This window comes from Taudactylus pleione, unplaced genomic scaffold (assembly GCF_031769625.1).
Source record: "Taudactylus pleione unplaced genomic scaffold, aTauple2 ptg000329l, whole genome shotgun sequence".
In the NCBI taxonomy this organism is placed as follows: Eukaryota; Metazoa; Chordata; class Amphibia; order Anura; family Myobatrachidae; genus Taudactylus; species Taudactylus pleione.
The window spans coordinates 4,853,727-4,868,954 of record NW_028284730.1 but is presented as its reverse complement, the minus strand read 5'-3'; the positions used below and the strand labels follow the sequence as shown (position 1 = coordinate 4,868,954).

General features: G+C 50.4%; 1 protein-coding gene across 2 annotated transcripts in view; it reads left to right on the top strand.

Annotated features, from left to right (window-relative positions):
- DBNL (drebrin like) overlaps positions 1 to 15,228 on the top strand; it is a 43,434-nt gene that overhangs the window by 15,876 nt on the left and 12,330 nt on the right. For both annotated transcript variants that reach the window (XM_088443211.1, XM_088443210.1), the window contains exons 2-4: positions 2,758 to 2,813; positions 3,014 to 3,126; positions 3,201 to 3,275. In XM_088443211.1, coding sequence (XP_088299337.1) covers positions 2,758 to 2,813; positions 3,014 to 3,126; positions 3,201 to 3,275 — 244 coding nt within the window. The remainder of the gene's footprint in view (positions 1 to 2,757; positions 2,814 to 3,013; positions 3,127 to 3,200; positions 3,276 to 15,228) is intronic.

The window sequence follows — 15,228 nt, the reverse complement described above, 5'->3', positions numbered from 1 at the left end:
GGATTAGTTCCTATCTCTGTATCAGGCCTGTGATCTGGGGAGTGTATGTGCTCAGTGTACTCTGGGCCTGATTCAGAGCCGGACGCTATTTGCACCATGTAGCTGGATTAGTTCCTATCTCTGTATCAGGCCTGTAATCTGGGGAGTGTATGTGCTCAGTGTACTCTGGGCCTGATTCAGAGCCGGACGCTATTTGCACCATGTAGCTGGATTAGTTCCTATCTCTGTATCAGGCCTGTAATCTGTGGAGTGTATGTGCTCAGTGTACTCTGGGCCTGAAACAGAGCCGGACGCTATTTGCACCATGTAGCTGGATCGGTTTCTATCTCTGTATCAGGCCTGTAATCTGGGGAGTGTATGTGCTCAGTGTACTCTGGGCCTGAATCAGAGCCGGACGCTATTTGCACCATGTAGCTGGATTAGTTCCTATCTCTGTATCAGGCCTGTAATCTGTGGAGTGTATGTGCTCAGTGTACTCTGGGACTGAAACAGAGCCGGACGCTATTTGCACCATGTAGCTGGATCGGTTTCTATCTCTGTATCAGGCCTGTAATCTGTGGAGTGTATGTGCTCAGTGTACTCTGGGCCTGAAACAGAGCCGAACGCTATTTGCACCATGTAGCTGGATCGGTTTCTATCTCTGTATCAGGCCTGTAATCTGGGGAGTGTATGTGCTCAGTGTACTCTGGGCCTGATTCAGAGCCTGATGCTATTTGCACCATGTAGCTGGATCGGTTTCTATCTCTGTGTCAGGCCTGTAATCTGGGGAGTGTATGTGCTCAGTGTACTCTGGGCCTGATTCAGAGCCTGATGCTATTTGCACCATGTAGCTGGATTAGTTCCTATCTCTGTGTCAGGCCTGTAATCTGGGGAGTGTATGTGCTCAGTGTGCTCTGGGCCTGATTCAGAGCCGGACGCTATTTGCACCATGTAGCTGGATTAGTTCCTATCTCTGTATCAGGCCTGTAATCTGGGGAGTGTATGTGCTCAGTGTACTCTGGGCCTGATTCAGAGCCGGACGCTATTTGCACCATGTAGCTGGATTAGTTCCTATCTCTGTATCAGGCCTGTAATCTGGGGAGTGTATGTGCTCAGTGTACTCTGGGCCTGAAACAGAGCCGGACGCTATTTGCACCATGTAGCTGGATTAGTTCCTATCTCTGTGTCAGGCCTGTAATCTGTGGAGTGTATGTGCTCAGTGTACTCTGGGCCTGAATCAGAGCCTGATGCTATTTGCACCATGTAGCTGGATTAGTTCCTATCTCTGTGTCAGGCCTGTAATCTGTGGAGTGTATGTGCTCAGTGTACTCTGGGCCTGAAACAGAGCCGGACGCTATTTGCACCATGTAGCTGGATTAGTTCCTATCTCTGTGTCAGGCCTGTAATCTGTGGAGTGTATGTGCTCAGTGTACTCTGGGCCTGAATCAGAGCCTGATGCTATTTGCACCATGTAGCTGGATTAGTTCCTATCTCTGTGTCAGGCCTGTAATCTGGGGAGTGTATGTGCTCAGTGTACTCTGTTTGAGGAAGTCCTTTTCCTTATAGCTAGGAAATAAGAAATGGTGGTGAGTGGGAAGTGCACATTTACCATTACATTCATAGCTCTATATAACAGCGCCATGTCACTGGCATTGGTAAGAGGAACATAATAACATAGTTTCTAATTAGTCACTGTGCTGTTAATAGCTGTCCTCTGCTTCTCATGTGTGTATCACTTAGACGACATTAGAGGGCAGATACTAAGCTCCGGAAAGTGATAAAATGGAGAGTAAAAAACTACCAGCCACTCAGCTCCTAACTGTCATGTTACAGACTGAGAGGTCTATTTACTAAGCCTTGGATGGAGATAAGGAACCAACCAACCAGCTCCTAACTGTTCATTTTGAAACACTGCCTGTGACATGGCAGTTAGGAGCTGATTGGCTGGTACTTTATCTCCGTTCACTTTATCTCCATCCAAAGCTTAGTAAATAGATCCCTGTGTTTGAAAAATGACAGGAGCTGATTGGTTCATAGTTTATCACTCTCCAATTTATCAATTTCCAGAGTTTAAGATGCGTAGACACACTAGACGATATGCACACGATGAAATTACATGAGCTATTTCCCTTGAACCCTCCCCGACACTCCAGGACACGATATGCTGCTAAAAAGTGTCCAATCTGACTTAAGATCTATCTATTGCACCAAATCGTGTATGAGGTTGGCAAATCTTGCCTGCAGTAGGCAAGATGCGATGTACGACCAGCGGGTACACGCATCGTGATCGTCAGTGGGCACTCAAGATTTGGACATATTTTACACGATTTGTCATTCCGATGCATCGAAATCGGGCGAATCGTGTGAAATATCGTCTAGTGTGTATGCACCTTTAGTACATGCCGCCCTTGGTCAGGCTGTGGTGAATTGCCAGTTTCATGTTTGTTGTCTGCATGCTGAGACTCCTAGGGGTGTATTTACTAAAGTGCGGGATTATAAAAGTGGAGATGTTGCCCATAGCAACCAATCAGATTCTAGCTATTATCTTCTAGAAGATGCTAGATAAATAATAAGGAAAATCTTATCGGTTGCTATGGGCAACAACTGCACTTTAGTAAATATACCCCCTAGTTCCATGACCTCTGGCAAGCTGTAGGTTGTCTCCCCTCTGCATTAGGTTGTGACCATTATAAGGCAGGTATGCCTGGCAATGTACAAGTTGTCAGTATTTGCATTAACCTCTGTAACCCATTGCTAATTGAAATGTTTCAATTTCAGGTCTCTCTACACATATGAAGGCAACAGCAATGACATCAGACTGGCGGGGACTGGAGGTGTGTGGTTTGTAACAGTGTGCAAAAAACCTCACTAATTGTTGCTCTACATAAAAGCCTATGAGTGTTCAGCCTGTGAGAAACCTCTTATCGCTTTTACCATAGTCTCTACCTTATGTGACCTCATCCTTTTTCCAGCTCACGTCTCCCCCCTTCTGTCCTTGTCTGTCCTTTTTCCATCTCCCTCCTCTCTCTTGCAGATGGGGGTCTGGAAGAACTGGTGGATGAGCTGAGCAGTGGGAAAGTGATGTACGCCTTTTGCAGAGTGCTGGATCCCAACTCCGGCCTTCCCAAATATGTCCTTATTAACTGGGTGAGTCAGCGAGATTTCCCCATTCATCCCGACATTTGGTCAGGTACCCTGTCTCATGTATCTTTCTCTTCTAGACAGGGGAAGGTGTGAATGACTCTAGGAAAGGAGTGTGTGCCAATCACGTCAGCACAATGGCAAACTTTCTAAAGGTACAAGATCCCTCTGTATTCTCCTCTATGTCCTCCCACCTGTCCTTGTTCCATTATATTCTACCAGAAACCTCTATATTTGTTCTGAGGCTATGTTACTGCAGTCTTTTGTAGTGTTCATTCTAGCACCCTGCACCTGTCATAACCCATGCAGTTGCTCTTTCCTGGCTGGCTAATGCAACAAACTGCTGAGATGCAGACCAGAGATTGCTAGAAGCACCAGAGAAGAAAGAGCGACACCCCAGGCAGGAAGAGGAACTGCACGGGTTGTGACAGGTGCAGGTTGTTAGAATGAACACTACTTTTTTTTTTATCTTCACTATATTTGTCCCCCAGACATGTTCTTCCCCATGCACCAAACACTGTTTCTTTTATGCAGGACAATCTATTGGCCTAGCACACATGCAGAGTTTGGCTCACCACTACCATCAGGAAATAAATGTTACAACAGGGGGTAAAGATGATCATACGTTACATTAAGTAGTAATTCGCAGTGACCTTACCTTCTAAGGATGGAATAGGCAACATTCGGTACTCCCAACTACTGTGGAACTGCACATCCCAACATTCACTGCCACTGTTTTAGCATGCCCTAACAGTAAATCTATGGCAGGGCATGCTGGAATCTGTAGTTCCACAGCAGCCGGAGTGCCGCATGTTGCCTATCCCTACTCTGTGGGAATCGCCGCCCTTAAATCATTCCACAGTTATATAGAACCACCAGCACGGTTCACTGTTCTATAGAGTGGCGCCATAAGTGCACTTGTCCGTTTGTTGTGAACATGGCAATGGCTGACTAGCGCGTCTCCCGTCACTGCTCGCTAGTCTGTTTCCTGTCCTCTTTGCACCAATGAACTCACAAACCTTGATTGCCAGGTGTCATGAGCGGTGTGGCACTGCAGTCTTACTGGGACATTTGTAGCCTGCTGAGCTATAGCCACTCGCCTGTACTTTGTGCTGATGCAGGAATATCACAATCCTGGGGTATGTACTGCTGCCCAGGGGGTTTTTCCCTCTGAGTTCCATGCTGACATCACATTAGACATTGTTGTTTGTGAAATATTAACAATTTAAACTGTTTTGCCCTTTGGAGCTGTCACAGCACCGAGCCCCAGCCTGCGCCCAGATACCCCAACCTGACGCAGGTGGGAAGTTATGATATGGGTTTAACTCAAGCTGCCACCACGAAGAGTATTAGAATAGTGCTCTTGCGATCGCCAGACACTTAAATCTTACATAATATTCCATTTATTGAGAAGACACAATGTTGCTATTTACTAAGCAGTGTTAGGAGACAAAGTGAAAGGAGATAAGGTACCAGCCAATCAGCTCCTAACTGCCATTTTTCAAACATAGCCTGTGACATGGCAGTTAGGAGGTGATTGGCTGGTACCTTATCACCGTTCACTTTATCTCCTAACAAAGATTAGTAAATAGACCCCTATATATTATATCGCCATCCGGAGCAGCATTGTGTTTTCGTAATATTTTGGCCCCATATTTTTGTTTTATGTCTACTTTGTTCCTCACAACACCACACCCCTTCCCCGCGTCCTTGTCTCTCCATCCCCCTATTCCTGTAATCACTCTCCTTAGAGAGCGCACCCGTCTCCTATTTCTAGCCTTAATACAGCACGACTAGGTATTGTCACGGAATGAGGAACTTGGAGTTGTGTACCCGAACTGGGGTGTTGGACAGAGACACCTGGATCAGTAGATGGTTTGAAACTGGACGATTTAATATAATTTCTACTTCAGGGTCCATAGGGTATCCACAGGATACCTTGGGGGTATAGGTGTGACGTCAGTCGCAGGGCACCAAAGAGTTAAGCTTTCAGCCTCCCAGGATGCACTAGGTCCCCCTCCTATACCCCGCCCCCGGGCCAAGGCACCTCAGTTTAGTTTGGTGCCCGGCCGGAGTCGGGTGCACCTGTTGGAGTGGGGGCTAGAAGAGCCCCTGAAGCTTTTTCTTCATGCAGCTGTGGCTGCACATCTGGATGAACAGCATGGACAGTCAGTCCTGACGTCCATGCTGTCTTCCCTACACCCCGCCGGTACCAGAACGCCGGTACTGATCCGGGGATGCTGGTGGGCGTCTGGGGTCACAGCTAGCTGTGACCCCAGATGCTCCGGACCATGGCCGGATTCAAGGGGGACAGAGGTAAGCAGCGGGGTCCCGCGGTGGGTCCCCGCTGATCACATGGTCCTAAGTCCCCAGGCAGGGGGCTCCCTGGGGACTGGCTGCAGCGTGGAGCCAGGCGACCAACCTGCGCTTCCACTACCCCCTGGGACAGCGGACCGCAGCAGAGCGGTAGCGCTGCGGCGTCCCAGGGGTTAAATGCATGCCAGGGGAGCACGCCTTCCCTGTCTCACAGCCGGCGCCTCCCCCGCTGCACACAGCCCTCTCTGCATGCTGCCGACTGGTCCTGTGGCAGCGCTCCTCCCCCAGGCCAGCCTCCTCTCTGCTCCTCGGCGCATGGTGAACGCTGCTGGAAGCGCTGGACGGAAGCATCGTGGTCTGGGTCCCCCCGCATACCTCTCCTCCGCTGTGGCTCAGGTCTGTGTATGCAGCGCTGTGTCCTACCAGGCCCTGTGTCTGTGTAGTTGAGTAATCAGCGCTGTTAGTGCAGGAATTGTTATTTCTCTGCATTGTATGTGACTGTGCTAGCGCTGCCTGTAACTTTTCTTCTCTAAACTGTCAGCTTTATTACTGTCCCTGTTCTTCTGCTAAAGCCCTTGCGGTGCGGTGCTGCAGGGTGGTCTCTCGCCTATTTAATACTTAATTGGTGAGAGAGGTCACATACGTGGTGCCATCATGTCTGAAAGTGATTTTCCCCTCCGGCTACAGTGTACCACGTGCAAAGTACCGTTAGCGGAGGGGGAGGGTAGCGCGGAGGGCCTTTGCCGGCAGTGTTTGTCCATGGCGCGGCCTATTACGGTTACAGCACCGGTACAGGAGCCGCCCTGGGCTTGTTTCGCTCAGGCATTAACAGCTTTAGTGGGCCAGTTAGCTCCGCAGCCCGCGTTTACTCCGATGGGTTTGTCCCAGCAGTCTGTGGTGTCGTCACCCCTGCAGGGGTTCCCACGACAATTGGTGGTACCCCACAGTCTCCCTATTTCCCCGCTCCCGGGTTCTCAGGAGCCAGCGTGGGTTAACTCCCTGACGAGTTCTGTACAGCACTTGTCGGATGTGTTGCAAGGGGAGTCTGTGATGCGGCCTCATAAAAGGCCGGTGGCGTCTCTGTCCGCTCCTTATGAGGATGACGAAGGGACGTCTGATGATGGGGAGATTCTGGATCCTTACGATCAGGAACCTCTCCATACTAAGGACGCTGATGCTAAGTCCAAAGTATATATTCCTGGACTTATTCGGGCGGTCCGCACAGCCTTGGTGATTGAGGACGAAGTTCCCCCAGCGGCTAAATCTAAGTATGCCTTTTTCAAAGATGTGAAGGGCGATGCCACAGTCTTTCCTCTTTCGGGTCAGTTGGTGGACCATTTAGAGGAGGCGTGGAAACAACCTGGCAAAAGATACCAGCCGCAGAGACGCCTGGCGGTGGCTTATCCGTTCGCGGATAATTATTTTGCTAAGTGGGAATCCCCTCCACAGGTGGATTCTCACGTGACCCGTCTTGTCCGTAGTGCCACATTGCCGATGCCATCCATGTCCTCCCTTAAGGATGCTACGGACCGCAAGGTAGAGATCTGCCTGAAGTCCGCTTATTCCCTTGCAGGGGGGGCAGCACGGCCGGCTATGGCCATTTGCTGGGTTGCCAGAGCGATGGAGCGCTGGGCGCATTCATTAGAGGCTTCTTTTGAATCCGACTGTCCGGCCGAACAGGTGGAGTTGATTGGCAATCTCCGTGATTCGGCCACCTACATCAACGAGGCGGCTCTAGACATTAGTACTCTGGTGTCTAGAATTTCTTCAGCAGCGGTAGCTGCTCGTCGCACCTTGTGGCTGCGATCCTGGAAGGCGGACGCAGATTCCAAGAAAGGTCTGGAAGCGTTGCCGTTTACCGGAGAAGTTCTCTTCGGTCCGGATCTGGATAAGATTGTGGCCACGCTGGCGGCAGCCAAATCTGCTTGTCTCCCGTCGGCCGCTGCTCCTTCTGGTTCGGGACCATCGTCCTTTCGGTCATCTAGGGCCCAGGGCAGGCCCAAACCACAGTCGTTTCCTCGACAGGCTGGCCCTAAGAAATCGGTCAAGCCCCGGAAGCAGGCATGGAGTACCAGATGTCCGGCCCCCAAGCCAGATGACAAGCCTGCGGCCTGACGGTCCGGGCCTCCCTTTGGGGGATCCCAGGGTGGGAGGCCGCCTGCTACAGTTCGCCCAGTGTTGGTCGACCACTACGACAGACACTTGGGTTCTGGAGGTGGTTTCCCACGGATACGCCCTCTCCTTCCGACACATACCCCCGGCTCGCTTCTTCACCACGGGTCTCCCATCAGACCGGAACAAGGCTACGGAGCTGCGGAAGGTATTGCACACTATGCTCCAGGCTGGAGTTATAGTGCCTGTTCCATTCTCCCAGAGGGGCCAGGGTTTCTATTCAAATCTATTTTTGGTACAGAAACCCAATGGGTCATATCGTCCGATTCTCAACCTCAAAGCACTCAACAAGTCTTTGCGGGTCCCGAAGTTTCGGATGGAGACCCTACGGTCCATCATTCTGGCGCTGGAACCTGGGGACTACTTGGTGTCATTGGACATACAGGACGCTTACCTGCATGTCCCTATTCTTTTGCGCCATCAACAGTTCCTCAGGTTTGCAATCCACAGCGACCACTTCCAGTTTCGGGCGTTACCTTTTGGCCTGGCAACAGCACCACGTGTTTTCACCAAGGTGATGGCGGTCATGGCGGCTTCTCTGCGGCTGCAGGGAGTCCGCATGTTACCGTATTTGGACGACCTGTTATTGGTGGCAGGATCTCCAGAGCTCCTGTTACGCCACTTGGACCTGACCATTGCACTGCTGCAACGGCACGGCTGGCTAATCAACTGGCAGAAGTCCACTCTGCATCTTGGAGCCTTATTGGACTCGGGACAGCAAAGGATCTTCGTGACGGAGGACAAGATCTCTGCTTTACAGTCAAGGGTGCGCAGTTGCCTGCACAGCCGCCGGGTGTCCTTACACTCGGCGATGAGGTTACTGGGCTCCATGGTGTCGGTGTTCGACATGGTGGAATACGCCCAGTTTCACTCCAGACCTCTGCAGCACCTGATCCTGTCCAAGTGGAACGGGCTGACTCAGTCTCTGAAGTCCCAGACGATTGTGCTCACCCAGGAGGTTCGCCTGTCCCTTGCGTGGTGGTTACAGACGACCCACCTCAACAAGGGATGTCCGTTCTGGGTTCCAAATTGGGTCCTGTTGACAACGGACGCCAGTCTTCGGGGCTGGGGAGCAGTTTCGGGTCCACACTTGTTCCAGGGCAGGTGGACGCCGACAAAAGCGGAGCTTCCAATAAATATCTTGGAACTCCGTGCGGTCTTCAATGCTCTCCAGCAGGCACAGCGGTTTCTCCAGGGTCGCCCGGTGCAGGTCCAGTCGGACAACGCTACCACCGTGGCCTACATAAACAGGCAAGGAGGAACTCGCAGTCGGGCGGCTCTCATAGAGGTCTCTCGGATCCTGGTTTGGGCGGAGCGCAATCTTCCGGCCATATCAGCGGTCTTCATCCCGGGAGTGCTAAATTGGGAGGCGGACTTTCTAAGTCGCCAGGACGTTCATCCGGGGGAATGGTCCCTGCACCCGGACGTTTTTCAACTACTGGTGGACAGGTGGGGTCTTCCAGAAATCGACCTCATGGCGTCCCGGCACAACAACAAGTTGCCGGTGTACGGGTCTCGCACAAGAGACGAAGGGGCGTCTCTGGTGGATGCTCTGTCCGTCCGGTGGACGTTCCGGTTCGCATACCTGTTCCCTCCGGTCTCCCTTCTTCCACGGGTAATCCGGAAATTCAAACAGGAAGGAGGGACGCTCCTGTTGATAGCTCCCGCGTGGCCCAGACGGCACTGGTTCTCAGACCTTCAGGGTCTGTCCGTGGACAGTCCTCTGCGGTTGCCGCTACGACCGGACCTTCTGTCTCAGGGTCCTTGCCTTCACCCGGACCTGACTCGGCTGTCTTTGACGGCGTGGCTGTTGAGACGGCCATGCTGAGGTCCCGGGGGTTTTCCAGCTCTGTGGTGCGTACCATGTTACGAGCTCGGAAACCGTCTTCCGCGAGGATATACCATCGCGTGTGGCATACGTTCTTCCAGTGGTGTCGACCGAGAGGTTATGCACCGCGGGAGTTTCGTCTGTCTCGGATTCTCGCCTTCCTGCAAGCGGGACTAGATCATGGGCTTCGCCTTGCTTCTTTGAAGGTACAGGTTTCGGCCCTATCTGTCTGGTTTCACCGTAGGATTGCTACAATCCCGGATGTGCGCACCTTTATGCAGGGTGTTCTCCGCATTCAGCCGCCCTTTGTTCCACCTGTGGCGCCTTGGGATTTGGCTGTGGTCCTGAGGGCTCTCCAAGGACCGCCGTTTGAACCACTGGGCTCAGTGGATCTTAAATGGCTAACAGCTAAGACTGTTTTCCTTCTGGCCATTGCTTCGGCCAGACGTGTTTCTGAGTTAGGGGCTCTTTCTTGTAGACCCCCTTTCTTGGTTTTTTATGGGAACAGGGCAGTACTCCGCACTCGGCCCGAGTTTCTTCCCAAAGTTGTTTCCCAGTTTCATGTTAACGAGGAAATAGTTGTTCCGGCCTTTAACTCACCGGGTCTTTCCGTGGGTGAGGCCTCTTTGGATCTTGTGCGGGCCTTAAGGACTTATGTTGACCGCACTTCTTCGTTTAGGAAGTCGGACGCTTTGTTTGTCCTCTATGGCTTCCGTAAAAAGGGTTGGCCTGCTTCAAAGCAAACTTTGGCAGCCTGGATCCGTATGGCTATTTCTGAAGCTTATCTTCATGAAGGCCTTCCGGTCCCTCCTTCTCTGAAGGCTCATTCCACTAGGTCTGTGGGTCCTTCGTGGGCAGCTCGACGTGGTGCCTCGGCAGTTCAGATCTGCAAGGCTGCTACGTGGTCTTCTGTCCATACCTTCGTGAGGTACTACAGGTTTGACACCTTCGCCTCTCAGGATGCTTCCTTCGGGCGGCGGATTCTCCTTTCTGCACAGGAGCGTCCCCACCCTTAAAGGATACTGCTTTGGGACATCCCCAAGGTATCCTGTGGATACCCTATGGACCGTGAAGTAGAAAATATGAGATATGGTAAGAACTTACCCTTGTTATCTCTATTTCTACGAAGTCCATAGGGTTCCACAGGACTCCCGCCCTGTCGCACCTGTGCTGCAGATGGGCTTTGCTCTGGTCACCGGTTTTCCGTCTCCCTCTGGTGAGAATGTGATTCTTGTATGTGTCCAGATCTTTGTTCTCTCTCTTCCTTCTCCTCCTCCGGCCTATGGCTTGGTAACTAACTGAGGTGCCTTGGCCCGGGGGCGGGGTATAGGAGGGGGACCTAGTGCATCCTGGGAGGCTGAAAGCTTAACTCTTTGGTGCCCTGCGACTGACGTCACACCTATACCCCCAAGGTATCCTGTGGAACCCTATGGACTTCGTAGAAATAGAGATAACAAGGGTAAGTTCTTACCATATCTCATATTTTCTACTCATACAGTTAAAATAAAAGAAGATTGTAGTGTAAGATGAAATACTAGAGTCCTCTGAGCAGAGATAACGCAACTAGAAGATGCTGAATAAGATTGTAGGGGAAAGTCTCTAATTAGTCGTTGAACTTGGAAAAGGAACTGTAGACTTGGAACTTGAATGAACTTGAACTTGATCTCCGGACTGGCGTATCGTGAACTGAACTGAAGAACTTGGATTTGACTCCGGGCTGGAGTACTGTTGATTGAACTGAACAACTTGGATTTGACTCCGGACTGAGGTACTGTGGATTGAACTGAAGGACTTGAATTTGCTTTGTTGTGCTGGAAAGCATAGGTTTCACACCAGGAGCTCAGGAACATAGGTCATGCTGCAGAAATGGACATTGTTGTACTGGCAACCAGCATGCGTTACAGGGAGGTCCTTTATAGTACCAGGCTGGAGCGGATTGGCTGAGGCAAATAGGGACTGCTGCTGACTGGTTGCATCGGTATCACCTGACCTGGCCCAAGATGGCTGTGCCCAGGTACTGGAGAGTTTGAATGCTGGCGCACCGCGTGCACAGGGATTTGCGGCAGCTGGACACAGGCAACTGCGGGGATGTTGCAGCCGATCCTCCAACGGAGGCCCTGCACCGGAGATTGCCAGAGTAGCAGGCCGATGACACAGCAGAGTGCGACGGCACAGACGCACGGGAAGGTACACGGGCCTGGGGCGGAGGTCTCTGGCACGATTGTGACAGGTATTACTGCATACAGTGCAGCACTCATATATATACCCATACCCACCCCTTGTAGCCATATAACCCCCCTCCTATACATTTTTCCCCCTTCCCCCGTCTTTCACCTCTGAGCACCACACCGAGTATTGACACATTCCCTTCATTCCCACCCCTCCTGACCGAAGAGCATGGTTTTACTTTTCTTATTTAATTCAGGGCACTGGCAGACTGAGGCTGTCAGTCTGCACTCACCAGTCTCTGAGTCACCACTCACCGGGCCGGTGGTCGCAGTCTGTCTCCTCCAACCTGGGGTCACACTTCACGACTACAGCATCCACCTGACCGATCTCAGTGTGCTCCGAGTCCGCTCGCTGGTCCTGTGGCTGCGGATGGCTGCTGCCCGCCCGCTAGCAGCAGCCCACCCACTAGTAATGTCCACTGCTACTGGAGTCAGAGACTGCGCGGGCAGGTACGGCGTGTGACGTCACGTCCGCCCAGTACTGCCCAATCCTGGGACTGGTGGCTTAGTATAGGGCCGCAGCAGTGGGTGTCCTAAAGCCGAAGGAAGTGGGGTGGGCATCCGGAATTTTTCTAAAGGCAGCCAGCGTGACAGTTAGGGCTGTCAGACAGGGAAAATGGTGGAGGAAAATCGCCGCGTCCACTGTAGGTGGCGCCCTTGTGTGGCCGCTCAGGTGGAACATGCCTAGAGCCGGCCCTGGTATGGAGGGAGACCACCGGAGACAGAAGATGGGGAGCACTCCTAGCACGCAGCTCCTCCCTTGTAGAGTGAACACAGTGAAACGTGGGTGGCTGGGTCTTATGGTTCCACAACCACCCTCTCCCCCAGCAGCCCCCACCCTTTCCAAGCTCAACAGGACTGGCCCTTTGTTCTCCCAAGGTCTGTGTATATGTAAATTAGCACAGCTACAGGAACCTAAACCTCATATAACTCTCTGCACTTTGAAGATATTTTATTGTAAGAAGACTGATAAGCTAAGGTGGGAAAATGACACACTAGCTGTCTGGGCATTAGGCTTTGCACAGTGGCCACCTAGGGTGATGAGTAAACACTACTTCCATTAAACTTTTGTCTTCAAAGACTAGATAGCACCTGGCCGCTTGGTTCTGAGTAGCTGATGCAACCCAGTTTTGACATACTGTACTAATTCATAGCAAGCAGATATTCCTCATATATATATTTTAGGGGAACTATAATAGTACACATCACTCTGATAGTCAGGTTGTTGCGCATAGTACCATGAGCCCACTTTATCCAGGGCACACAGAATACATACAGTCATGTCGTGGCTTTGATGAATCGCCGTAACCCAGGAGCTTCTGCTCAGCAATCACCCTTTTGCAAAGTCACTGGGTCTTGCAGCCATCCTAGTTATAATAGGCAACCAGGGCAGTTCACCATGTTGTATACATCACACTAGCCAGGCTGGGACGTCATTTGCTTAATTAACACATGGTGTTTTCACTTTTGATGTCCTCTACCTGTATATGGGACTGGCAACAAGAACATTGGTGGTTTCACAGTCAGCTGAGTATCTGCTGTATGTATCTGGCAGGATCATACTGGGGGCCTATCTGTGCAAATTTCAAATCAATATAACTCCATTGTTATAAATATTATCCCAAAGCTTACAAGAGTGCAGTTAAATAAGCCCATAAGTTAGTATGAGAAATTCAGACTTGCGTTAATGAGTCTTATGTAATAGGGTGCTACTTCCAGCTGCTGCTGGAACTCCTGCAATTCTTCCTGTATTTTTAAAGCAGCACTCATTTTAAGACCGAGCAGGTTTTGCCTTTAAAATTATTGCTGCTTTTAAAAATGCGGGAACAGTTCCCGCAGCAGCTGGAAGTAGCACCTTATTGCATAAACCCCATTATCTTTCTTGAAATTAATTGCATTCGGCTATCCGGTCATAAAGGAAAACATTGTCTGTTTTTTTCACTGTATTACAAACACATTGAATCAAGTGATGTAAAGCTGTCCCCAAATATGACTTTATAGGAGTCTAAAATCAGCAGCACCCCTCAGTGTCTGATTGACGATTAATTGGCATTGGCAAAATGTCCTGTTGGCTGATGCCCGCCATCTACCAGTGTGTGTGGTTATTGGCTGATTTTCTCCAGCAGAATAGATAAAATAGGATATTCACAGGCATGTTCCTGGGACTGGTCACTTGGGCCAGTGGTATCGGGTGCTTGGTATTCAGTCTGTGTAGGCTAGTTATTAGTCACTGGAGGCATCACACAGTCAAAGCCAGGGGCGGACCTAGACTCTTGCTTTGGGGCTCTCTCTTTCTCTCTCTCTCTCTTTCTCTCCCTCTCTCGCCGTGTCACTAGAGCCACGGAGATCCGGCCCGGGCCCAGAGTTGTGGGCGTGGCCTAATCACGGAAGGCGTGGCCACGTCACCTTTATTATAAAAAAAAAAAAAACACAAACATCCTTTTTGCAGCGTGTTGCAGTATGTCCCCCGGGCTTCGGCTGCTTTGTACAGTGCACAGTTGCTGTGTTACGGGGGGCTATCGCCCCCCCCCTGGTTCCGCCACTGGTCTAAGCTTACAATCATTACTTGTAGTGGCTGTTGCAGTCCCTCAGACTTGTGTACACCAGCCTATCCTCTCCCCTTTCCCGCTGTTGGGGAAAGAGGCAGCTTCTCTCTGTATGCTTGGGCACATTAAATGATCTGCAGCAATCGCAATATTCTCTTTAGATAGTCACCAAATATCCATCCCAGGTAGGAAAACATCATTATTTTCCATTTCACCTGCATAGCAGCAACAGCTTGAGCAGTCCCTCCTACCTATTTGTACAGACAGCAGTGGGTTTAAAAGACCCACAGACTTCCTTAGTGTTTTCCTGTCACTACCTTAGGGGTTTAGAGGGGCTGTAGGTTTCTCTAGGAAGCCTTTAGTGAGCTCCTTAGTTCATATGTATCCAGTTCAGCTATCTAGCTGGTATTAGCATAGGGGTTATCCTTGTCTTGACCAGTAGTTGTCTGTAATGGCCCTGGTTATGGGCTTAACTAATGATTGTCAATTAGTCTTTGTATGTTTTTTATCCATATCTAGGTCACAAGAATTCTATCTGTTTGTTCATATTCTCTTAATACACCCACACATCACTATGCAATGCAGCCTTCCTCATTAAATGTAACCGTTGTCTCAAATGCAGTAACAACTATGATCTGTTGTGCAGAATAGTGTACGTGCATTGGGGTAATTACACAACACTTCAATATTTTCTGCCCCGGACAAATGGATTTGTTACTGTTTTTATCAGCATATTATTGCACTGATAATTACAAAGGGAATTATGTGTACACACCGCGGGATGTAAAAAGGTCAAGTACAATGCTGCTGATAATTGGAGACTGGCCGGCTCCTTCTAAAAAAATACAGAGTAGATATCTAGTACACTTGCACTCCATAATCTTTTATTGCAATGGATCCCTACACAGCCACACCCATGACCATTTGTAACAGTTTAAGGGCCGGATTCAATTAGTCTCTGGCTATTCAATTACAACCACTTTTCCTTGTGCAACAAAATTGCTGCTAACACGCGCTA